We start from the raw sequence: 25,864 nt of genomic DNA, 5'->3' as shown, positions 1-25,864 counted from the left end.
GAACTGCTGACACTGTAGTAGGAAACATTTCTACTTCAAAGATTTAACACATCTTGAGTAGTGAACGTAATTGAAGGTTCAAATCCTTATTAAACATTTCCCTTTCAGTTTTTTCATCTTATTTCAACACCAGGCTATTTTAGCCATCACACCAAATACCACATGATGACCATTACAACATACATACCTCGTATTATTTGAATAAAAGCTCAGTATCTTGAGTATTTTACCAAAAAGCATAAGAGTACTATAAAATGTTAAGAATGGAACAGCAAGCCAGTTTGCTCTTTGGTCATCTGAATGCACACCAGTTCTCACTACCAACAAGTGGTCTCAAAGGCTTGCAGATCAATCCAGATCACAAAAACATAACACAGTACATAAAATGCCAAACTACTTCAATGCAGAGACAGAAGACATTTATAAAATAAATACAGAATGACAGCACAGCGTTATTTTTTAAAAAGACCTCTCAGAAATCATTACCAGAAGTGATATATTCCATCTGGTTCTAGAAATGACAGGATATTGCATTTCTTGGACTTGAAGCTTGCTGTGTCATCCCCAGTTAAATCTTCCAGTGTCACCAAAAGTTACTTTTGCACAGTTAGGTAGACAATGCATTTCACTTAAGCTGAGTAGGCCTTGCATTACTTGACTTGCAGAAGAGCAGCAATCCACAACATTTGTAGTCAGTATTCTAGGGGAAGGTTGGAGGAGGCTTCTAACTGCTCAAAAAGACTCATCAGAACAATGTGATGGATCCATACGAAACCAACATTTAAAACTAAAAATATAACCCAGTGTGCTCAAACAGCAGTCAGCAGGTCTCTAAAATCATCAGTTTGTGCTGCTCTTTAGTTCCAGTTTCTATTTATGAGACATCAGCTTGATGTTTGATTCCTACAATCAGTGTCACTAACACACCCAATTCATGGAACACACTTTCACCAGGACACTGCCTAGTGGTCTTCTACTGATTTTAGTGCTATTAGTTCAGATGCTAAACATTAGGAATTTGCTTTATATCTTATATAAATAAAAATAAGTATAAAAAATTTACATAAATACTACTTAAGACTCCTGAAAATACTCTGAGAACCATATAAACATACTACAAATATACAATCATAGAATATACGCAGTATAGAAACATAGAATATATGTAGTGTAACTATACATAAACTACTAGTATACACATAATATGACAGTGGATTTCTAGTTTATAAAATACAGCTCTTAAAAGTAGATACACATATACACAACTGTATATATAAATGTTTAACTCGCAGGAGACTTCCTTTAAAAAAAACTACATGGAAGTCAGTCCTTTACTGCCAACTGTGTGCAGTAGTTTCAGGACAAGTCATTTTCTGAAGATTTCTGAGACTCTGAAAACATTTTTTCACAGAATCATAGAATTATTAAGGTTCAAAAAGACCTCTAAGATCACCCAGTTCAACCATCAGCCCACCCCCACTATGCCCACTAACCACGTCCCTCAGTGTCACCCCACATGTTTCTTGAACACCACCAGGGATGGTGACTCCACCACGTCCCTGGGCAGCCTGTGTCAGTGCACTACCATTCTTTCTGAGAATTTTGCTCCTAATATCCAACCTGAATTATTCAAGGGACAAAGGTAAAGAGAAACAGGTCTGTAGCTATGGTTCTATACAGCACATGGGAGAACTCTGACAAGCTGGAAATGTGGTAACAAAGCTATTTGGATTACGGAGCTCTAAAATTGGAAGGCAAAAAAGGCTTTAAATGAAAGATCTTTTTATCAAGACTTCGATGCATTAACTTGTATGCTCTACTAATATCACAGAACTGTAGCATTTCAGTTCAAGTCTCTCAGACACTATGATGTATCAAACTTCTTTGCCAGAGGATCACTGTATCATGAAAGTCACCGATGACAAGGCATCAACCCACAGAACTGCGTCAAAAAAAAAGCTGTTAATAACCATCAGCAATTTTCAAGCCCCACTGATCCTTAGCGAAGATCCAGTACCAGGAAATGAAGTAAAATGCTTGCTGCTAACTGCGCACATGGCAGAGCCTGCTCTGCCTGTAGGATCAATACAGGCTTCTTGCTGGGCACAGCAGCCCTCCGGCTGTCTGCAGGTGCTGCCAGCTTGCTGCTAATGCTGCACTTGACCTCTAGCATTACTAATGACAAATCTGCAGAAAGGTCGTTGAATACAAACACCAATTTTCTACACAACTTTACTGTAATAAATACTAAAAGTAGTATTTTCTTCTATTAGGTGTAAGAAAGGTTTTTAGGGTTTCATTTTCTCATTTTTCTTTCAGTCTATCGTAAGGAATTTGATTCAAGGTATATTCAAACAGTCTCCCCAAATCTTCAATGTTTTAGATCAACTCCTAAGCACCAACTTTACTCCCAAGTTATACATTACAGCTTCATTTTAATCTGTATACATTGAAAATGAAATCTACTGGACAACTACGATGTTGGGAATGTATCATCAACATAAACCACCATGATGGTGAAAATGCAAAGCTACAGCTTCACTTTTAAACGGGTAAGAACCTGAAGCTGCAAAAATGATCTTACTTGACCATTAAAAAAATAGAAACAAATCAGGCAGTCATCTGAACAGCAGCAGCGTGTTTGATTTGTCTCAGTTTCAAAATGTTTGTTGTATTATCAAAGCTCTTCAGCTTCTCTTTGAAACAGTCTTGGATAATAACAGTACTGACTGGAAACTCTTCTACAGTTTCTTCCTACATAGATGATAGATGAGTGAGTGAAAACACCCGGTCCTACTCCACCGAACAGGAAGTTCAACTTTTCAGTGCTTTCAGTTACAATAAAAGTATGGAAACACAGTATTCTTGCAAAGGTAATTTTGGTTTGTGCTTTTAGCAGAGGTCAAGGAATGTGAGGCATTTTAGCTTTGCTAAAGGCTAACCTTTGTAAGGCTGCAGTGTGGGTTTACCACTCAGACTACATCCACACTTCCAGCCGAGTACTGCATCTTCCTCAGTGTTCTGAGGAAATGGGCATTTGAAAGCAGGAAATCCAGCCAAAACAACCTCCTGCCTTTTTTCTTTTCCTTCTAGGTGAAGATGTAGGAAACCACAGAATCGAAGAAGAAAAAAACCCAACAAAAATCAAAATAAGAAAACATGCACCAATTATTCCCTCAGCATGTACATTTTGCTCTGTAGCTCATTTGTAATCAGCTGTGCTTTCTGTCTCTTTCATTCAAGTTTGCAGGGATCCCTTTATTTTTCCTCTGCTGGACTTAACACTGCTATTGCCAGAGTTCACATATTATTTTTATGCTTAGCTCCTTCTAGCTTGGAGTACACTCTCTCTCTCTCTCTTCACACACACATATATAATGATATTTATATATCATACAATTTTATATACATACACACACACACACATATATATATATATAAAATGAAGTCAGGAAGCCTAAAGACCAAAGAATTCCAACTCCAGAAATCTGAGGCAACACAAAAACATCAGTGGTGTGCTCAGCCCTCCAAGGTAGAGAGGTAGAAAGAAAGAGAAGGGAAAGAGCAAGGTTACAGAAAGCAGTAGGGCTGTCTGCATAAGCTGCCATGGAGGGAGAAAGAACAGTAAACCACAAACGGCACTCAAAAAGAGATGGATTTTGGTGGACAGAAGGAGAGAATAGGGCAAGAGAGAGCAAAAAAGCAAGTCAACCTGGAATGAAGAAGGAAGCAAGCTAATTATTTTTGTGCTTGTTTTTTTTTGGTGGCTTTTTTTGGACGAAAACCTATGGCGGAACAAACTGCTACCTGGAAGCAATTTGAGGTTGAAAACTGAAAAGGCAGATTTACACAATTAATTGTAGAAGAAATGTAAGCAATTTAACATGCTGACTTTAATTGATACTAATATGATCTTTATTAAAAAAAAAAGTTTAAAAAAAACAATCAAACCACCAAAATCTTGAAGTGAATTTCTACCCCAAATGACTCAGTGGCGTCCCCTGAAGGGGTGAGAAAACCCAGTTCCCATTTCCCACCAGCTCCCCATGATACAATTTGACTTACAAAATGCTCAACTTCACACTGCTGTGTACAGTCTTTATAATAAGAGAGAACCTAGAAGCCAGAAGTTTAAATGGCTGTTGCATCCTGAGATACAAATATCTGTAACAGTCCTGAACACAAACCACCTTCTTCTCCACTGAGATGGGGAGTGGCAAAAATAATAATAATAATAAATCAATAAAACCTTATACACATGTAACTTCTGAAGTACTATAATAAATGTCCTCAGCTGCAAAGTTACTGCAGTACTTTGGGTCACTCTCAGTACAAGTCAGGATTCACTTCAGCACTGGTAGCCTTTTCAAAGCAATAAAACATACCCTCACCACCCAGCTTGCTTTCCAACCAGCACCAGTAACAAAAGCTTTGACTTCAGGTGAAACAGAGTTCTAATACGTACGATTATTTATTTATGACTTGCTTAAAGTTGCTTATTTTCCATACTTCCATTTCTTCAGCCATAAAAAGAGAATGAGAAATAAGTTATCTGACATAGGGAAATCCCCACAGAACTGAAACTTGCACACTAACCTATCTGAAGAAAGCTCCTCAATTAGCACGCACAATAAGGTACAGCAACATTTGCTAGCATCTTGCTTTTGGCCCATACAAACAGCATTCAAATCCTGATTTCTATCCCTCCTTACTGCCTGCACGTTAAAGTGTTAAAATCCCTCAGCTTGTCTGTGAAAAACACAAACCATCCATGTTGCAGTTTACTGCTGTCTCACAATCTCACACAAATTCCTCTTTCTGTACTCCCTATTTCCATTCCTGTCTAGCCATTTTAAAACACACTATTTAAGCCACCACCCTGTTCCTCAAACTCTCTCATGGCAAGCAGAAATGCCTCCTCAGGCTTCCAGTATGTTTCCTCTTCTACTGCTGATTCCTCACTTCCTTGCCATCAGGGAGCTATGGAAGCCACCAAACACCACAGCTTTCTTCACTTCTCATCTTTTTGCAGCCTTTCATTTTCCTGGAGTTCTGTCATCTCTTCCTTCACAATGGTCTTTAGCAAATGAACATCCATTATCAAGAATATTTTAATTAACAAGGCAGTGTCATTTAGAACAGCCGGGAATATGCATTATAAATCTACAAACATTTTAAATACTGCTCTAAATAGGCAACTCCTGATTTTAACACTTCCCTGAAAATAAATAATTACATTCATTAAAATACCATTTCCAAACAATGTATTAAACAGGCAGTACTCGAATGCAGGTATTTCTTCACTATAGCTCTAAAAATGAGTTGAAAGAGGTCATTTTTTCCAAAGCAAGCAAACAACTGAAGTGAAAAGTGAACACTTTGCATATGCAAAGTAAGCAGGGCTCTGCATTTCATAAACTGATCTATGTTATATTCCTTTAACAATTTGGAAATGGATGAGGGTTTGTGATTTCTGTCGCAGAAGTTCATCATCTGGTAGAACACAAACTGCAAACCCAAATGTTTTAGGACTACATCACCCTTTGGACTAATGAAAATCTGTATCATGACAACGTACTGGTTGCTAGTGAAAACACTTTATAGATACGTTATTGAGTTCAGTAAAAATAAATTCTTTTAATATAAGAAACAACGGAAGCAAATTTTAGCATATGCACTAAATACAAATATTTGTGAAGATCAGCAACAGATTAGCTGTGTTACTCATCAAGTTTCAGTTATTTTCTTTCCCAAAGCTACAACTTGAGATACACAAGCTGACTTTCAACCTCGATAATTCATTTACTATACATCACTGATAAGGGAAAATATTTGGTGTTTCTAAGGAAAGGCAATCATGCCACTCAGGAATTCCCCAGTCTTGATGCATTAAAAATAAATGACATGGATTTCTGTAAGCAAAGTCAGGTGGTGCAGCTGTCAGTGTTCACCTGAAGAGCAGACAGCTATTATTTACTAATAGAGTGAAACAGCATTGAGATTACTTATTCTTCATGTGCTATTTAGTCCTTCTAACCGGAATCCAGCTGCACATGTCACATCTCTGATGATGGTGTGAGACAGGAAAAGAGTAAAATTAAAACAGCATTTAAACATGATGAAAAGCAGACAGAATTAAGTCAGTATATTACATTTCTTGAGTTGCATAATTAAGAGAAGAGGCCTTTTTCAACCTTTACAAATGAACTTAAAAACTAGAATCTCAAATTACTGATGATGATGAAACAAGTTCTCATTTGTTTGCATTTGTTCTCTAGTTAGTTACTTTTAGGTTCCCTTGCCACAGCAGCAAACATTTCTGCCTGCACGCATAGCAAAAACACTCATCTCTTTCAACGTATGAAAGTGGCATTAGGTTTCAGTAAAATCTTATTCTCTCAAAATGGAACGTCACAACAGAATAAAAGTTCAAAATAATGTTAAGCCAGTACTGGGTGCTGCAGAAAACAAGTTATAAGATCGCTGACAACTGTTCTGACAAAAGCATATTCCTATATGGGGAACATATCTGCATCAGAGAGCCACCAAGGAATACAGGGCTCCACAAGAGGAGAGGCATCTCTTATTTTTGTCTGAAACACGAGAACCAGATGCTTTAGCTTGCTGTGCTGTCGCAGCATAAAAAAGCTCTTTAATCCTCTAATGCTGGAAAAAAGAAAATATACAACAGTGGCTCTTAAAAATCTTGAAAGTTTTAACAATGGAAACTTTTTTCAGGATAAAAATAGATTTCTTAGGCAATTGGAAGCTGAAGAGTTTGCTGGTGGGTTCTCACCAAAAAAATGCTGACATGAAAGGGACTACAGAAAAAAATTATTCATGTAGTAACTGAAGGGAGAACATTGTATTGGTATTCTGTGCAAGCGGCTGGCTTTATAGGAAAGTCAAAGAAAAGATTAAGTCTTCCATCATGTACAGATACCAGGCTCTAAAATGTTTAAACAATGCTATATACGAAAATGAAAAGTAAATAAGCAATTAAAACAGTTAGTGAAAAGCTTCTGAAATAACAAGCCTAAGGGTTACTATAATTAGCATAGAACAAGCTTAACAATATCTTTACAGAGAAGCAAGATTATTGGTGCAATTCAGTTCAGCTGACGTAATACTTTCATATCTGAAGCACGCTCAGCAGTACACACAACCACACGCTCTGTTTGCAGAGGTGGATGCAGACATGCAACAAGACTTTATGTTAATACTTGGATTTGTATTCATCTGTCATGGATCTTCACTGGAGAGGGGAAACAAATTCCCCTGGAATAGATCCAACTGACCTCCTCTGCCACCAAATTCATTACAGTTTTTACTTCCACAAAAGCAGGTTTCATCCTATGAGGTAAAGGAATACTTGGCAGTCGAGGCTTTCTCTTCTAACAGCCAACAATAACTTCATCAAAATTAATTCTAACTCTGCAGAAATACGGATGTGGAAGGCTCTACTGCTGCAGCTCTACTGCTGTCTGAGGAGCAGTGAAGATTTGAGGTAGACGTTAGGCCTTCATGCTGAAAGAAGCCTTCAGAAGAGAACATGCAGGCACACACACGCCAGCTGGCACCTTTAGCTATCGTCACAAAAAATGAGTATGCCTCCAAGAAAAGGAGAAATCCTTTGACAGCATTAGAAGCCACTGGCTGTTTCACATGTCTCCAAATCATCAGGAAAGGCACAAGTTTCTGGGATAACGTACAGCTAGAATGCATTTCTAAATTCTTTTAGAAAATAATCTTTTGGCTAGCCCTTTGTTTGAAACTCCAGCACACATTCACAGTGCGTGTATCTTCTAAGCCAACAGTTGGCTAAGCAGAGAAGTTTGAAAGTTCTTCACAGAGCCAATTCAATACTGATATTTGGCTTTCCAGTCCAAAGCTTAGCAACAGTGTTTCCAAGAAGCATTTCAAAACATCATGTAATGCAGTTTTCCCAGATATTATGCTCTCCACAAATCTAATTCGATTGGTAAGCATACAGACAAGACCCAGCCAAGGATGCACTGCACAGAAGGCATGCTCTGACACAGACATTTTTATCTTTGTTCATCACTTCTAATAAATGACCGGTAAATCAGCAAGGTAATTAACTATTAACTCAACTACAACAGCAAAGACGCTGTCACCACTCACAAAACACCATATCTGTAATCATTAAATTATCTGCGTCTTCTAAAACACCAGAATTATCGTTGTAATATTACCTTTTCATGAATTTCTTGTGTAGACTGAGCATCACAAAATGCCACTGTGGCTACATCCTTCAGAATAGGCATTTCTACTGTACAATCCCTGCCATCCAGCAATGCTACCAACGGGCGTGGGTGCATGGGCCCATTCATGATCGGAGGTCGAATGCCTACGAAGAAACAGAGAAGATGAGTTATTCCAGCCATGGAAATGTAATAAAAACAGGTTATAGCTAGCCTGCTCGTTCTGATGGCAGAAAAAGATTTCAAGGATTGAAGCTAATAAAAACAGGAACAAAATCTACAGTCAGTAAACAAATATTTCTCACACCAAGAAAAAACACAGCGGAGGCTCAGGAGGTTGAACAATGGAAGGTAGTTGAAAACACTGAGGGAATAAAACAGTGTTTTAAAAGGACACTCTTACTGCAGTGTTAAGAAGTGCCTATGCAACCTTAGCCAAGATTTGTATTTTGATTGGATTCCACACCTTTATGAGCTCCAGATAGAGTGAGAAAGATCTTGCCCAGGCTTGTACATAATGGAACACTATATGCAACTCAGTAAGGAGCTGAACATTCAATTTACATACGACTATGATCTGCTCCTACTAAAATTTAACTGAAAAAAAAAAAAAGCCTACAACAGCAAAAATGCGTATTTACTGAAGATCCATTGTCCAAGTACACACTTTTAGTGCTGATCTATGTAGGTCTGCTTCAATTCAGAAGTTTTGCACAACGATTTTGTTCGATGATCTAATGCATCATACTTAATCCACCACTGAAAGCTCTCTGGCAAAATATGAGCAAAATGCTAATCCCTAAGCCAGCATCACACTTGGAGCATTGCAGGTTGATAAATAAATACACATTAAACATTTGGGGGAAGGAAAAAATCAGTTCAAAGTACAGGCTTCATTTATATCCTCTTTATGGAGTCTTAAAATGAAAAGTAATCCTCATAACAAGATATTCAGAGAGTATCTTTTTACTGTATGGATGCCATAAATATATAAAAGTACTCCAGGGAATAATATTAAACCATTACATTTACACAAAAGCAGTTAAGCGTGGGTGGAAAAAGGGGCTTCCTGAAGAGATAAGGAAAAATGAAAACAAGAATACAGTACATGAATTTTTCCTCTTTCACAAGTAGTTTTAAACACCGCAGAGCAAAGCAGGGTAGATATTTCTTGTGCGCAAATGCAAACAATGCTGCTGTGTTGCTTCCTACTTTATAATCCGAATTAGCCCAATGTGAACGCAGAAGGGTGAGGTTCCTCAGCTACCCCCCCCCCACTAGAAATGTCTGTATCTGAAGCCTCTGACAGTGTCAAAAAGCATGCCCTAAAAGATTGCCACCTGCACTGCAGCTCCCAGTTCTGCACGCGGGATACTCAGTGAAGGAAACCAGCAGCTGGGGAAAGGGATCTTCACAGTAAGCAGAAGTGAGCAGCCTTACTACAACCTGGCAATGACATTCTTTACCTAGTCAAACAGTCCTTGTACTTGAAGATGACTCAACATGGGTCACTGGAATTTTTCCTGTTTGCTGCACTCCCAGCTAGTACCTGACCTGCAGTACTTTTAGCAACCACAGCTAGATTTCATTTGAATGCAATTGCTTAACACTTCAGATTGCTTATCCGACAGCAAACAGCAAAAGGATCTTGCAGACAGGACACAGAAGGACAACAGATCCTCACTGATCCTTCTATTCGGTCACTGAAGTACATTTGGTCTCTTCTCATTTTAGCCCCAACATCTGCCAACCAGAACACAACTGCAGCACTCTCACAATAGCAGACAGGCATTCAGGCATGAAAAGCATTCACCAAAGTGTTCAGTGGGTGCAATGCACTATCTGCTGGCAATCCATCAATACCTGCCCTCTACTCTAACACACATCTTTATAAATGCTTCTGGTGCCCAGAAAAAAAAGAAATCACCCATTACTTTGGTAAATAGCATTTAATATCCCACCAAATATTGTTTATGGAAATCCAGCACCTTGCTAACCTACTGTCTGCTGTTACATGCCTGAACCCTAAACGGCCACACAACCTTCAGACAGACAATTTTAACAAATAAACCAACATTCATAATGTGGTACAGGACAGAAATACAACACGAACATGCAATACAAATGCTACATACCTATCCTAAGAATAACTGCTATCCTTTAATGGGAACTTAATTATAAAGCCCCAATCTTTAATTTCTTTTAAAGCACTCGAAAATGAAGCATGTTATAGACTTGTTCATGTTTCACACCAAAACATGCAACTGCACTAATAAAATGCAATTATGTTTTGAAACAAATGTAAAAACAACACTGCAAGCCCTATTCATACTGATTATAATAACTGCTTGCTGTACAAGTGAAATGTTAATGGTCATCTTCTTAACCAGGAGTAAAGCCAGGACTTCAATGACAAGTTTGAAACCAAGCTGAAGTACATAAAATATACACAACTTTGCTAGAAATGCTTAAGATGAAAGAGGAGAAATGCGGCACAGTTGATTTCCCTCAGAGATAGCAAAAAGATCTGTCAAGGGAAGAGCCCACACAGCCCAAACTGATAACGAGATTAAAAGCCATCCCTCTCAAAAATTATTCTTCTCACCAGAGCTGCCTCAGGAAAACCAAATACAGCACTACAAAACACAGCTCCTTAAAATAACAATTTCTGTAAATCACACAAAGGTGCAGCCTGTTTTTCCCTTATGCCTTTAGAATGAATGGCAGAGCTAGAAGCACGGCAGAGAAAGCCCCGAAGTACAGGAGCTGACGCCAGCAGAACAAGGAGGGGAACCTCCCCAGGAGCACCTCAGCATTGCTAACAGTCCCCAGAACTCAAACACATCCAGTAACCTTGACCACGAAAAGCCCACAAACCCTGGCTTGCCAAAATCCTTTCTGAACTGCAGCACGGACTTCCTGTTGCACAATCTTTCCGCCTAAACGCGCTATCGCTGAATCGCAGACAATAACTCAACACTTAAGTAAACTTACAGTAACTTAATCACAGCAGCAGTCATTACTTAAAGTTTACATTTGCAGAGAGACCGTTTAACTATGAATCAGAAACGTTTGAACAAAAAACTACTTCTTCCACCATTTAGCTACGCTCTGCTGTTATCTAAAAATGTCACGCTGCACCACGTGGTCAGTTTTGCAGCAACCCCTTGGAAAGGCAGGAGAAAGCAAAGCGTGTTTCAGAGCAGTACTTTTCCATGCCCGCATTAGCAGCAAATGATGCAGCTCAGTGCCAGGGAGGAACAGAACCGTAAAGTGGTCCAAAGTGACATTCAGCACCACAAACACGAAACTCTGCTAAAAAACATCATGTCACTTTGCTGGCTTATTTAAGTATATGGTACAGCATTTTATGAAACACAGATAGCAAAAGGTACACACATCCACCCTCCACATCCTACATCCTGTTAAGGGGAAACAAGCTCAGCGTATCCTAACTTGAGACTTTCAGGAGCCCCTACCAACCTGACACTTCTTAATCTGAACCTGACTTCCAGGGTCATGAATTCAATTTCACAGCCCTTTACAATCTTCAGTATTCTGAGGCAAAATAGCACCCTCTCATTCCATTCTCATTTCCATGTCTTTAACGTTCCTTGGAGCCTCCTGTAATCTTGAACCAAAGCTTTTAAACTTCTTATCCACTGCAACCTCTGTAGCCTGGATTGTGTTCAAATTTCTACTAAAAAATTAAACACAAACAATACATTAAAACAACGTTAAGGGTCTGACTTGCTCTCGCAGAAGCCAGGAAGTTCCATGTTAAAGCTTCTCACTGCATCTGCACCCTTCCCCCTTTGGCTGCTGCTTTTCCACTACCAGCCGCTAACATCCCAAGGAGCACAGGGTAGCAGCAGCACACAGATGCACTGTAACCTGGACCCCTCTTTACCACTCCTGCTTTGCCAGGTGAGCAGGGATGGGAGGAGCACCTGGATGCAGTGAGAAGCCTTAACCCTGAGCTTTCTGGTTGGATGGGTACAAGCCCAGCCTTTAAGGTTATCTAACTGTATTTAAGGAAAGCAAAGGTTATCCTGGCAGCTCAATCCAGCTATGAATGGGTTTGGTACTTCTCCGTAGAGAAATTATCTAGTGCTGAAGCTCCTGTCCTGCTGGTGATCGCTACGGTTTTCCTAAAATAGGTTTTCTAAAATAGCAACAGGTGGAAGGTGCACACAGAGCAGTCACCACGCAGCGTACAGCTGCCACAGACACAGCACAGCAGTGCCTTCTGGAGCTGCGATGTGGACTAGCTGCTCTACAGGAAGGTGTCAAAAGGTTCACATTTTTCTGCTGCTGACTGATGTAGCATCATTAGCATCAGATGTCTCTCAAATACGGCATACACAAGAAGTAAAGGACACTGCCAGGTCTGAAGGCCCAAAATTCAACCTACCTTTCATTTCCTTACATCTGTTTGCAAAGTCCATTTAATTCTTTAAATGTGTTTTTCTTTTTTCAAAACAAACACTTCAATTCTTTTTTCTGAAACATACACCAATGCCAAGAAGCACAACACACGTTAGTCACCCTCTAATGACAAACCAACATGCAGAAGAAATGGGGGGACAGCAGCCCAGGGAAGGAGAGTTTTCACTGTCACACTGCTGGGGATTCTTACAGGCGCAATGATTCAATAAGCAGGAAAACTCCTTTGACAACACCCTTTCAAAAGGCTTTTTCCTACCAACCCTCCCTTATGCACAGCAGAAACATCAGTGATTTACACTGTTAACAAAATGCAAACTGCTGAAAAACCTCATTTCTATCTACAAACACAAGACCCAAAAATGACAGGTTGGGCATTGAGCTCATTTACAACCCTTCATATGTAACATGAGACTGATCCCCCAGGGCACCTACCTTCACTTTGCATTCTTACCTAGGCTATAACTTTACTCACAGCTGTCACTTATTTACAAGAATTCCTCAACAACATTACACATCCTTTTAAAAATAAACATTAATATTAATTTGAGTAAAGAACAAGTTGTCAAAACAAGCACAAACATCCCACTCCGAACACGAACACAGAAGCTGTTATGAATTAGGTTTGCCAATGTGCTCTGCTAAAATTCCTAGAAGAGGCGTACTTCAGAAACATCTCATGGCTCCTGGCATGCACCTCATGCCTCTTGAAGCCCAGCCTCTGTTTTGGTAGGCTTGGCATGTGTGTGCCATGACCTCAAGTGGCACTTTGACTCAAGGCAGAATAAAACTAAAGCAGAGTCCAGCAGAAATAAGCCATAAATGCAGCACAAGTAAAATGGATGTAAGAGAAGAGTGCTTATCAGCACGGAAATATGCAACAGAACCATCCTGACTCTGCCAGAATCACATGCAGTGCCCTTTGTAGCTGCCTTTAGCAGAAGCAGGTTGTCACCTCCTGTGACTTGGGATGTGGGATGAAGAATTTGGACAGTTGCAGGATTTCAATAAAGAACACCACCACCAAACGGCATGGACAAAAGAGTGGTAGCTAGCCTTGGAAGCCAGAATTACTTAGGAGTGGAATTTATTTATATTATTTTCTCATGTATTGTTTCTAACTGTGCTTCTTAAGACTGCAGGAATCTGCTGGAAATAATACTGAAATTAATGGGAAGAGTCCCACACTGATTTCCAAAGGAATAAGAACTGGACTTGACAGCACGCACACAAGAGGAAACCAAACATCAGCTTCACTAAAGCACACCTGCAGTCTCAACTGAAGGCAATGGGGCAGAGGTAAATGCTGTACGTTTTTATTTACCTAAGCTCAGTGAAAACAAGTTGCCTTCCTTCTTTTAATTTGCAAGAGACCAAGAAAAACAGAGGCGGTTTCCGGGGCTGTGCTGACCCAGAGATGTGCTCAGCACTCACACCCACTTACATCCTCTCACTAATTGCTGAGACTGAAATGCACCCAGCTGCTCAGCAGGACACTCTCAACTCTCCCCTTACACAAAACACATCAGCCATACCACCACCACTTCCATAATTACCACCCTAGTCCACAGGCTTCCACATTTGAGACTTGCAAATGTATCACATCATTATTTCACCACTTGTGAGAATCAGCATGCGTATCCAAGAAGACTGCTGCAGCACACAATGCACAGAGTACTTTAATGCCATTTATTTTCCCTTTTAGGACCACCTAAACAAAGTAACGCAGTGATTTCTATTTAGAAAATGTCACTCCCTGTAGGTGCTGGGACATGAGAGCCACAATTCCTCGTTACCTCTCCATAATGACACACAGAATAAACGTGTCACTCTCAGGTATTTCTCAGATAACCATAAGGATATGGGCTTCTCATGCCTTTTTCATCAGTAGTCCCTAAGCATTTCCTATTAGTTACATGTGTACTTCAAACAGCCAGGTGAGAACTGCAAGCATCGCACGTCACAAAGCTACTCAACACATTCGGAGCGCGCTACAAGGATAGTGTCATCTTCACTGATATTTTTCAGTATCAGAAAGAAAACGGCATCGATCACACCTATTTAACATCAAATGAACAAGCAGTAATAACATGATGACTTACTGCAAAATCTTTTAATCGTCTCTCAAGGCTTGAACAGCAAATCCAGTGACAATATTCAGCCACTGCTACATCATGTAGTAAAAGTGATGGGAAGCTCAAGTGTCAGCAGTACAATGTGTGCAATGCACAGTGCTGCAGAAGCCCCGTTTTCAAACAACAGAAGCATGAAAGCAAACCCCAGAGAAAGGGAAAACAGTTTAAAGGACAGCTGAAAGGTCTGCTTCAAGTATTTTTAGCTTTATTAAGTAAGAAGGAAAGGAAGAAGAAGGTTGGGGGGGAAGAGGGGGAGTAACAGTCGTGGTGGAACTGCCCTAACTGAGCATGCTCACGTTATTTCCAGCTTCAGAGGAATCCTGGCTGAGGCTGTGGGTTTGTTCCTTCTAACTCTGGTTTGAGGATGACTAGTAAGTGACTGCCTGCCAAGATGTTACAGAATCAGCTGAAACCTCTGCAAAATTCAATGCAAGAATCAAAGAAACCAAAGACTCGACACTTCAGCAGTCACTCTTGCCCACAACTACTCACAGGCATCCATTTCCCTTACTAACGAGATCTTTCAAATCTCTCTAAATATCTCCAAACCACAGAGCTGGAAGCATGAAGGCAGCCTGCAGCAGAGCCACGTGCAGCACACCTGGGCATACAGCTGCTGCCATCTCCTCTGGGGACAGCCACCAAGAAGGAGCAAAGGAATGCCACCCGCCTTAATACACAGCCAAACTTCAGATTATAATGCAATGGAACTTATATCTCAGTCCATAAACTTTATGGATCAGTGGGTGTGACTGAAAAAAAAAAAAGCCAATAAACTTCAGCAGACAGGAACTGGAAAAACAATCTGCTTCAACAATTGCAGTAGGAGCTGCACCACTACCTCCCAGCGCCACTCCAGTAACAATACAGGTCCTGCCAAGGCTTACAGAAACACTTTCCATGGAAGAACATGGGCCTGGAGAGTCTGAGGACAGAACACTGGATACAGAGCATAAGCCTGGAACTCACAGGAAGAGCAGGGCTGCCATGTGAGGTGACACACCAGCAGCCCTCTGCACGGCTCTTCTACCCATGCATTCAAATAACGAAGGAAGCAATCAATGCTTTAAGCAATAAACCAACAAAACACGTTCTCAGAATCACCATTTTGCCCATGGACTGCATAAAAGCTGAACAGCCACATACCATTAATTTGAAATGTAATACACTCAAGGACCTGCTCTTGATTTGCCTGTAAAATATTAAGTAGGAAGGAATAAAAAGGATAATAAATCCTTTCTCTCCTCCTAAAATGTTTCTCTTACAGTAAGCTGTATTATTACAGCAGGTTTGGATTGTTTTGGTACAATTTAAAGCATCACCTGAGCTATACCTCATCTCCCTGCACTATCAATTCAACCGCTTTCAGAGCACTAATTTCACATTATGTTTTAAAGGCACTGCCAATCATCCATTACACAATCAGACTTCTGGATCCAGTCTGTCACAGCGATGACTCTGTGCCTTTCTGCATCTCAGACATAGCACAGGATGCTGTCTCAGAAAGAAACCCAATAACCGAAGCGAAGCCAACATCAAAGGCTTCCTTTATTCTGATCCCAAACACTGAAAGCTATTTCTCTAACAGCACACCTGTACTTTGACCAAGAACGTTAAACTATTACCCAGGACACTCCTTATTTTCCTTATCAAAAAGGATGAAGATAAGCAAGTGTGGGGCCTTGGATAACCAAATTAGTTTCACAAGGTTTAATATTTTTGAGGTCAGCACAATGCACTCCAATGATACTAAAAATAACAGCCCTAAAGTGTTCTGCAGGTCGAACACAGTGCTCTTTGTTTTCCTTATAACTTTTTCTTTTTAAATAAGAAGGAAAGCACGTAATGCCCTACGCCTCCCTTTCAGCTGAAAATCGTGGTGATATTTTTGTCAACAGTGAAAAAAAATATTCTGATTCTCTTTTTTAAGCATGTGAAGAAGGAAGGAGGGCTAGAAACTTCCCCTGAGAATTACAGCTAAAACACTCAAAAGCCTGGGTTATGCATACATATACCTATGTACATATGTATGCCATACGCACATTTAAGACCAATGCAATTAAAAAGGGAGAACTCAGCACAGTATTACAGACCCCAGCAAATGACAATAACTTCCCTCAGTCACACTGCATTCTGTTTTTTTCTGAAAGCCAAAGCAACTCCGACCAATGCTGAAGCAGTGCAAAGGGCTCCTTAAAGCTCTCGTGATACCTTTTGGGTTCCTCCCAAAACCACCAACCCCTGCTGCTCTTGGTCAGTATTAGGAAGATGGCTGATGACTGTAACAAGCCAGAGAACAGCTCATGAAAATGGGAAACTGAGGAAAGCTGTGGCATAATGGAACCAGAGCCCTGCACGCCCCAGGCAGGGTGCTCAACCCTAACCCACACCAAGTGAACTGAGCTTGAATAAATAGGATTTCCTAAAGAGATGTTCATTTTGAAGGTAAGCAAACAGGATGTATGAAAATGACAAGCTCGCTGAGAACGGGCCAGCAACAACAGCCCAAGTGCCAAGTAAAACAGGCAGTTTAAGGCAAGAGCTGAGTTTATGTTATCATGTTACATTTAATCATAATATAATAAAAACCATGATGTAAGAGAGTTGCTATACAGAGCTTTTCTTCAAGCAGATTTTGAGTTTCAATTACAAAGGCTCTCGTCCCAATATCACAGTTAAAGCCGTCCTGAAAAACAGTTAAACTCGGCACTCATTCCCATGGCTCGATGGGAGAAGCAAATCATTTCTTCCCACATACACCACATACTAAAAGGGTCTGAAGAAGGTTTTTGAAGGCTTTGTTTCCACTGAACAGGTGAAAAGCCAGAAGTGTTTAAAAATGACCCATATGTGCATTTTTTCATCAGGCTTTATAACATTTCTTTTCGTCTCTGCAGTTTAACCATTCTGAACTTGGAAAGGGCTCACTCACAAGCATGAGAATGCCTTGGCTGCAGATAAAGGCTTCTAATTGTTTTTCAGGGCACAAATCATGTTCTACGTCCCTGTATCACATAAAACATTAAACAGTGCTAAAAGCATCAGTCACAAAGAAGTGTTAAAAGGAATTACTGATTCTATTAAGAGTTATAAAATCTTAAGGCAAAAGGGTACCCCTCCTTTATCGTACAGACGAGACCCCTTAGCAGCTAATCCTTCCTACTGTATATTTCTTGTCTCTTTTAGCACCATGTTTTGGAAAATGAATTTGCTGTTACCTCTCCCAGGAAACTGACAGCCTGCACTCTAATTCTAGCTTTTTCCATCCATGCTACATCTTAAAAAACAAACAAACAAAAAAACAAACAGTGAGTTTGTTACAGCTCCTGTGTCCCAGTGTAAGGGTAGAGACATTTACCAAACTGCCCACAGCACATGTGTGCATCACAGAAATGTCACCTCCTCCTCACAGTGACAGCCTCAGAACTGTGCAGCACTGCAGCCCCTGGGGAACAGACAGTATGGGAATCATAGAATGGCCTGGGTTGAAAAGGGACACAATGATCATCCAGTTTCAACCCCTCTGCTATGTGCAGGGTCGCCAACCACCAGACCAGGCTGCCCAGAGCCACATCCAGCCTGGCCTTGAATGCCTCCAGGGATGGGGCATCCACAGCCTCCCTGAGCAACCTGTTAATGAATGACCACAGCAGCTTCCTTTCACTGTCAGGATAGCAACTGACTGAAGTAATGAGGATGGATACTACATGGATGCGACAAACAGCGTCCAAAATAAGCAGCTCTGATCTGTAGATCTTCTACATACTCAAACTAGAAACACAAGGAATGTCAGTACTGGGATAAATTACTGTGTGTAGGGACGTGATGCCCATGCAAACATGTCTAAAAGCGGTTACAGGAAGCACTCCAGTCTCTTGTTCTTTCACCAGAGTAAACTCAAGGCAATCTCAGTCCTTATAGTATTTTCATTGAAGACTTTATTCCAAAAGTTCCATCTTATTTCTTTCTATCCCTCCTGCATCAGGACTCTCACCTCAGTTACAGAAGAAAGAAAGGAAACAAAGTGCTGAGAACAGCAAATGAAACCTGGAAAACAACTCAGTAAAAAGTCAAAAAAACTCCACTTACATGTACTTACATATTTCTTTAAATCATTACCAGGATTTATTTGGGGATTTCTTTAGAGATTTCTTTAGAGAGGCTACAACACCGCAGTATCTGGTAACACATGGGGGCTTTTCTGAATTGCTGCTCAAGGTGAGAGAACTGATGCCCTCCTGGCTTTTTTCAGTCTCTTCATCAGAGCTTTACTTTCCAAGTCCAATGAATACTGGGTAATTTTGTAGCCAAGCTGCAACATATCAGCTTCTTAAAAGAATATTATTAAACACATTTATTGCATTATTCCCTCAAAACCAGCCAGCGTTGAGGTAGGCACTGTATGAAGCCAGAGAACAAGAATGTCATTACAGCCAAATAGTTTGCACAATGAATGGAAACATGGTGCAGCTAATAAAAGCCCATTAGTTTTTCCCTTTAAGAACACGAACCTTTTTCTGGTTACAGTTTGACACCTGTCTGTGTTTTGACCCATGTTCCTTCACACTTGTTTTATAGGTACTTTCCAGAAGGCTTAAATAAAATATTCAAATTAAGCTGGACTATTTGTTCCTTAACGCAGGGTGAATAGAACCAAACAAGAGCACTGGGTAACAACTCAGAACAAAAATACTTAAGGGACAACACAAGCAGCAATGTTTCCCTCTGGGATGTCTGGCAAGAACCTACAGAAGACTATGGGAGTACCCTTGATTTTGATGAGTCCAGCGTCCAACCTGTAAATAAATGAACAGAAGACAGACACTCCCTTCCCAGCACTGCACAGAGCTGGGATCAAGTGGCAGCAAACGCAGTGAAGCCAGCTCTGTCCTGAGACCTGGGGACACCCAAGCCCAAACCACACAACTGGCATCGGCTGTGCAAACCTACGTTCCCCACCAGTGTGAACTGCTGAGCTGGGAGCACTGCAGGGTGACAATCAAGGACAAATAAACAAGCAATCCTGACAAATAAAAACAGCAGTAAGAAGTTATGTCAAGTATTGAAAAACTGAGCTGCAGAGAGAAAATGAAAGAGGAGCTCAGTCTAACCAAGAAAAGTTACAATTCTGTATGGGGATTAAGCCTATCAGCAGATTTCCCCCCTTGCCCCCCCAGCACAGTGGTTGTGGCTGCTACTTTTCCAGGATCAGCAATGCCATCAGGCTCTGCGAGAAACGATGGAGAGGAAAAAAAAAATTAAAAGCAGTTTACAACAGGCAGGGAAAAAACAGATCTCATCTCCAGCTACTCTGACAAGAACATCGAGATGGGAAGAGATGGCAAAAGGGTGAGACATGTTTGTTTTTTGCTCTTAACAGAACTATTTGTTATGAGAGAATGGGGTGGAAGAGGGTGGGAAAGCGGGGATAAATGGTTACAGTGTGTATGAGGAGCTGCTGTCACACAGGAAGCGGCACAGCCCAACTTCTTTCACAGCTGCACTGCGGGCAGTGAGAATCTGATCTGCAAACTGCCAAAAGCACGACAAGAAGCCCTCATCTCTGCTCCTAAACCCCTCACCTCCAAGAAAATCACTTCCAAACAACATGAAAGCTCAGAAGAGCGTCAACAGAGGAGTTTAGTATGAACCAAACCAGTGATTTTTCATTCAAGCTATTTAAATTGAGCATTAAATATTAAAACGTGGGGTTCAAACCTGCAGTGTTCTGTTTTCTGATTGTTTATTTTTAAAAATGTGGAGAAATTAAGAAAAAGAAATGGGCCATACAGCTGCTGTGTGAGACCACGAAATAGCACTCAAGGCGCAGGCACTGTGAAACAGTTCCCGAAATGAAGCATTTGAAGCCTGGAACAGGATGGAAAAGTATAAGCCAAAGTAAATTAATTCAGACCTTATTTCTATTCCACATATCCAATCTGTATAAAGCTCTCCAAACAACGCTCTGAACTATTAGAAATTAAAATGAGATTCGATCCTAAGGAACTTGAAAGCAACTACGTTGAGAGCAAACAATCTGCACCTGCTTATAATACGTCTTCAATTAGTTATTTAGTTACCTACACTTAAAATAGCACGTACTCTAACAGTTTCACATTTCTAGAGATGTGAACATGCGCTGACAGTCCAGCTATTCTTCATCATAGAGACACAATGGTGAGACTTGTTTCTCTCCAAGCAGCAGTCCCTGAAGCATACCACCACGTCACCAACAACGCCACAGCGATCGTGGCCAGGCTGCAGGCTGCCTTTTGCCCACACAGAGGTATTCCAGAAACCCATTAGCCAGTCACAGAGTAATGGTGGAAGCATTCCTCCTTCACTACTGATCAAAGCAAGCCTCTGACTTTCTTCCATGTGAAACATACATCTCACCATGAAATCACCCATCCCCTTTAAAAAAGGTACATTTTAACAACTGAAGACAGAAGGAAAGATAATTTATGTTGAGTCAGAAAGCATGTGAGTATTAATGATGGGGAATGATGAAGAACATAAATGGCTTCCATTCTCACACTGAAAAACAAGTACCTGCAAATTAACGTTAAAGGCAACCGGTTTACAAAGCAGCCATGTTTCCATGCCAACTGATCACAGAAATACACATAATTCAACAAAAAAATGAATAACCTACAAAACAAGAAAATAAAAAAAAAGAAAGCAGAAGTGCTGGAAATCAAGATCCTGACCATACCCAACTATTTTACAAGAATAGCAAGGAACACCACAAAGGATGCAATTTAAGACATGAATGGTATACAGCTAATGGCACTTCATCATTACAATACTTGTAAAAGCTGTCATTCTCTAGTCAACAAGAAAAACAGGATACAGAACACTTCTATTAGGAAGGAGGGAACACTCGCACAATAGCAGCAATTCTTACGGAGGTTTCACAGTTGGTAGACATGAAAGCCAAGTTACTATTCAGTGCACATCTTTCATTAGGATTTTATTTTCTGTCTTCATCGAAGGTCCTGCTTTTTGTTCCCTATTCATACCGAGTCGCACTGGGGTTCTGCAATCAGGCAGCAGAGCTGCTTGCAGAGCGAGGCAGTTTGCTGCATTACTTGCTAAATCAGGGACGTTGGGAATGAACACACACCCACCTGCACACAAGCAGCTTGCAGAACGATGCACACACACCTGATGTAATTGTAAGTGTTTATGTACATGAAGGATGGCTTCACAACTGATAAGAAGATGCTACCGCTTTCTGTGCTACAGCAAAAAGAAGTTTGATGTTCACACAGGAAATTAAGGTATATATACTCCACACACGTATGCACACGCACATACAGATGTGGAATAAGCAGACTTACTTTACGCAAGGAGGCTGAGAAATGTGAAATAGAAAAGAATGCTACATGTCTAAATATAGCCTGTTCCAAGATACTGACGCTTATAGCCAATAAAACCAGCAGTTCAAGTAGCTGCTCTGTACAGTGCAGAGAAATAAATAACCTCCAACTGAAAGGTCCATAAAACCCATGTTCTAAGTGAACACAAACTGAAGACAGCACGGTAGATTTCTGTTTCTTAGTATGTCTTCATTTTAATCAGGTAAGCAACAGTGCTTTTCTTCCCATATAGTTCCTGAAAGCATATTAAAAGGTATTACAGGTTTAGAACTGATGACAAATTACAGTCACGGAAATGGAATTTGGAAATCCCACCACCAGCACATTTCAGAGCATTTGCATTTTACTGTTTTGCTGCACTATGTGTGAGAACGGAACATTACAAGCGCCTACACTGATCCTACTGACTTCATCCTGATGTGAATGCACGGATTGCGTGACAGCAGGCCTACGCACTGCTTGGAAAATGCAGCTTACATACACTGAAATCTGGGTTCGTTTACTAGCTTCAATGCATGGAAGGACCTCAGCAACACCAGGGAACGAAGGGAAATAATTGCATGGCTGTGTCTGAACCCATCCATACAGCATGGAAGATCAAGTTTCCTCAGTGACCTTCTTTTGCCAATTCAGATCTCAGCCAAAATGGAATTCTTAGAAGTGAAAGCTGCTTCCCACCCTTCTGACTAAGCATCAAATAATGAAAAGCCACACATCCTCCTATGAAGATATTGCCACTGAAGGTGAAAAGACACTCTGGTAGAAAGGCACTAACCCAAAAATCTCCTAAGTCGCTAAGATGATTTTCAGTAAGAGCAATGTTTATACAGCAGCCCAAGAAACCACAGACTAAACATAAAGCATCTCTGAAATTCTCTAGGTTTCTGACTACGCTACTGAAGATCAAGAATGAACATTCACCTGGCTAGAAAGGTCACTGCTACGCATGGCTCTTCATGCAGAAAACTATTCCTTTGAGGCAGCACACACTGCATTCCTCTTGGAGAATCAAAATAAAAGAAATGACAAGGACACGTGCCCAGAGCAGACAACGGCACACCAGCTCCCTACTGCCGTGTTTCAGAAGGAGCAGGGGTGGCAAAACCATCAACAAAGCAACAACTGTGAGAGCAAACAGCAATGCTTCCACGTTCAGCAATAGCTGCAGCGCAGCCTTGGACAGCAGTCTGTTTATCCAACCAACAGAAGAATGCTGCCCTGAACTTGCCCATTATCCCACAGCAAAGGTATTGTGGGAATGTTAACTTTCACCTGGCTGACTTCCAGATGCCGGCAGGAAAAAACGCCCTTTTCAAATTTTAGCCAACTGAAGAATACTCGGCATTTTTCACATTTTCCAATTATTCCAAGCTATGTATAAACACAGGCACTGAACGAGATCCACAGAAAATGGATGTAATAACATGGTCGACTGCCCTGCGAAAGAATGAATCAAGGGGTCTCTGGTCCAAACCAAACAGCCAGTATTGTATTTCACCGGCCACGACAGCGTTTCAAAAAGCCAGCACATTTCTAGAGCAGCAGAAATGTCCGCCCTGTCCGTAAGAGCTCTCACTGGACAGAATGGGTAGGAATTAAGAAGGAGCTGTGGTGATTTCAGCAACGTGGTGCAGTGTGGTGGTGCAGACCTGTCAGCACGTGATGAAGATGCTGTATGAAGCCAGCATTCTGGCTTCCACACAATTAACGAGAGGAAATTCATCTCGCTTACATACGTAACGTCTCAACAGGCCCCAGCACAGAAACTGCAGCACAGCAACTGCGCAGACTGGGGAAGACCCCAAAAGACAACTTGCAAAAATCCCCTCTCTGTGCTAAACAGCAGGCGTTTCTCTTGCTCTTTTCCATCTGGCACTTCAAGGAGCTGTCTTTACTTAACAGTCGTCTTGAAGTTTTTAATAGTCACACAACGTGCAAACTCAAACCGAAAGAAATTATCCCACAGCACTTCTCTTCCAAAGATCAGCTGTTAAGCACAAATAGCTCACAGCCGTGCCTGCACTCCAAACCTCTGTATCTCAGTGGGATGAGGAGCGCTCAGTGCTGGCGCATGGCAGCGTTCAGTGCGGTGTGTGGAGCCCAGCACCCACCACTATTTTGGTTGTCTCTTTGCATGCATGTTCTGTCAAGTTAATTGATGAAATAAAAGTTCCCAATTCAAATACACAAGAGGAAGAGCTTTAGTAGTGGAAAGTACATTTTTTATTTGACAAAAAACACACCCTTCAATCACAGCAGAATATTTTGGACAGCTGAGTCCACTCAAGCTCTGGGCTGTCCATTCCTCAGTGCATTTACTTTAATTCAGTCCTCAACTGAAAAGATGCTGCCTCACCTCCCAGACCATTTACTTGTGCCAAAGCAATGCCAATCAAGCACCAGTTCAGAGCTCTATTACTAAGAGAATCCTACTGGAATTTGCTGTTTTCCCAAGAAGGTCACCATGCTTATTTTCACATTGATGCACAGTGGGATGGGGCACCGAAGTGCAAGAAGAGCACCAGGACCAAGCAGGTCATTCTGCTGCCTTTGCCCAATCTGCTAAGCACTGCTTTCTGTTTCCTTCTTTCAATTCTCCAAGCACTTATTTGACCCAACTTCCCCTGGAAGTCAGTAAGTCCATGTTTTCTTACTTCAGTGTTCACCTAAGATTTCTAGGTAACATAGAATTTCTATAACCAAAAGGGGAAGGGGAAAAAAAAAAAAAAAAAGGCTTTAAAAGGTAATTTCAGTTCTCATGTTAGTCATTAACTTCCTAATAAACAGAATCATAGACTGGCCTGGGTTGAAAAGGGACACAACGATCATCCAGTTTCAACCCCCTGCTACGTGCAGGGTCGCCAGCCACCAGACCAGGCTGCCCAGAGCCACATCCAGCCTGGCCTTGAATGCCTGCAGGGATGGAGCATCCACAGCCTCCTTGGACAACCTGTTCCAGTGCGCCACCACCCTCTGTGTGAAAACTTTCTCCTAATATCAAACCTAAACCACCGTCTCACTTTAAGACCATTCCCCTTGTCCTATCACTATCCACCATCATAAACAGGAGCTTCAAGTTCCTCATACAGAGGTACAAATCCCACACAGAACATCCCATTACAACACCAAAGCACATGCGTACATGACAACACAGATGCTCAATATACAGCAACTGCAGAATATCATATTCTGGTTCAGTTTCTCCAGTTCCTAAATCCCTTAATGCAAATACCAAATAAGCAGTTTATACCTAAACAAGAGTTCAAACAGCAGTGCCAGCTTAACGAACCTGACTGAAAACTGTACTTCATTAAATGGGAGCAGTTTCCCAGGTATCACAAAGCGCGTTCACAGACTGCTGCTTTCACTACGCATTTCTGCGATCAAAGAAATCTAAGGTATGACAGAGGAGCCTATTTACTATTTATAAAAATAATCCATTTAATGCTCATTTTGAATTAGTCTTCTAAAATGAAAACTAATCTTCACTAATTCTCTTTGATAGTCTGTGAGCTACATGATTCTCGAGGTCCTTCTCTTCTTTTAACCTGCACAAACAACCCACCCTCATTGCAATAGCTGCTAGAACTGCACAAGCCACAGTTTGAGAACCACATCATTTCTACACAGTAGTGCCTCCTTCAGAGAGCCAGAAGTGAACTTCATTTTCTATTTC

At 40.9% G+C, this 25,864-nt stretch overlaps 1 protein-coding gene across 38 annotated transcripts in view; it reads right to left on the bottom strand.

Annotated features, from left to right (window-relative positions):
- CTBP1 (C-terminal binding protein 1) overlaps positions 1-25,864 on the bottom strand; it is a 221,785-nt gene that overhangs the window by 28,266 nt on the left and 167,655 nt on the right. For 36 of the 38 annotated variants that reach the window (XM_046940238.1, XM_046940240.1, XM_046940234.1 and 33 more), the window contains one exon: positions 8,217-8,371. The exons of 1 other annotated variant lie outside the window; for it this stretch is intronic. In XM_046940238.1, coding sequence (XP_046796194.1) covers positions 8,217-8,371 — 155 coding nt within the window. Of the gene's footprint in view, positions 1-8,216; positions 8,372-11,219; positions 24,533-25,864 lie in introns of those variants that run through there. One more of the 38 variants, XM_046940255.1, reaches the window with a different exon arrangement.

Source organism: Gallus gallus, chromosome 4 (assembly GCF_016699485.2).
Source record: "Gallus gallus isolate bGalGal1 chromosome 4, bGalGal1.mat.broiler.GRCg7b, whole genome shotgun sequence".
NCBI classification, from domain to species: Eukaryota; Metazoa; Chordata; class Aves; order Galliformes; family Phasianidae; genus Gallus; species Gallus gallus.
Note: the sequence above shows the minus strand (reverse complement) of the source record. Positions and strands in the feature narration are given on the sequence as shown.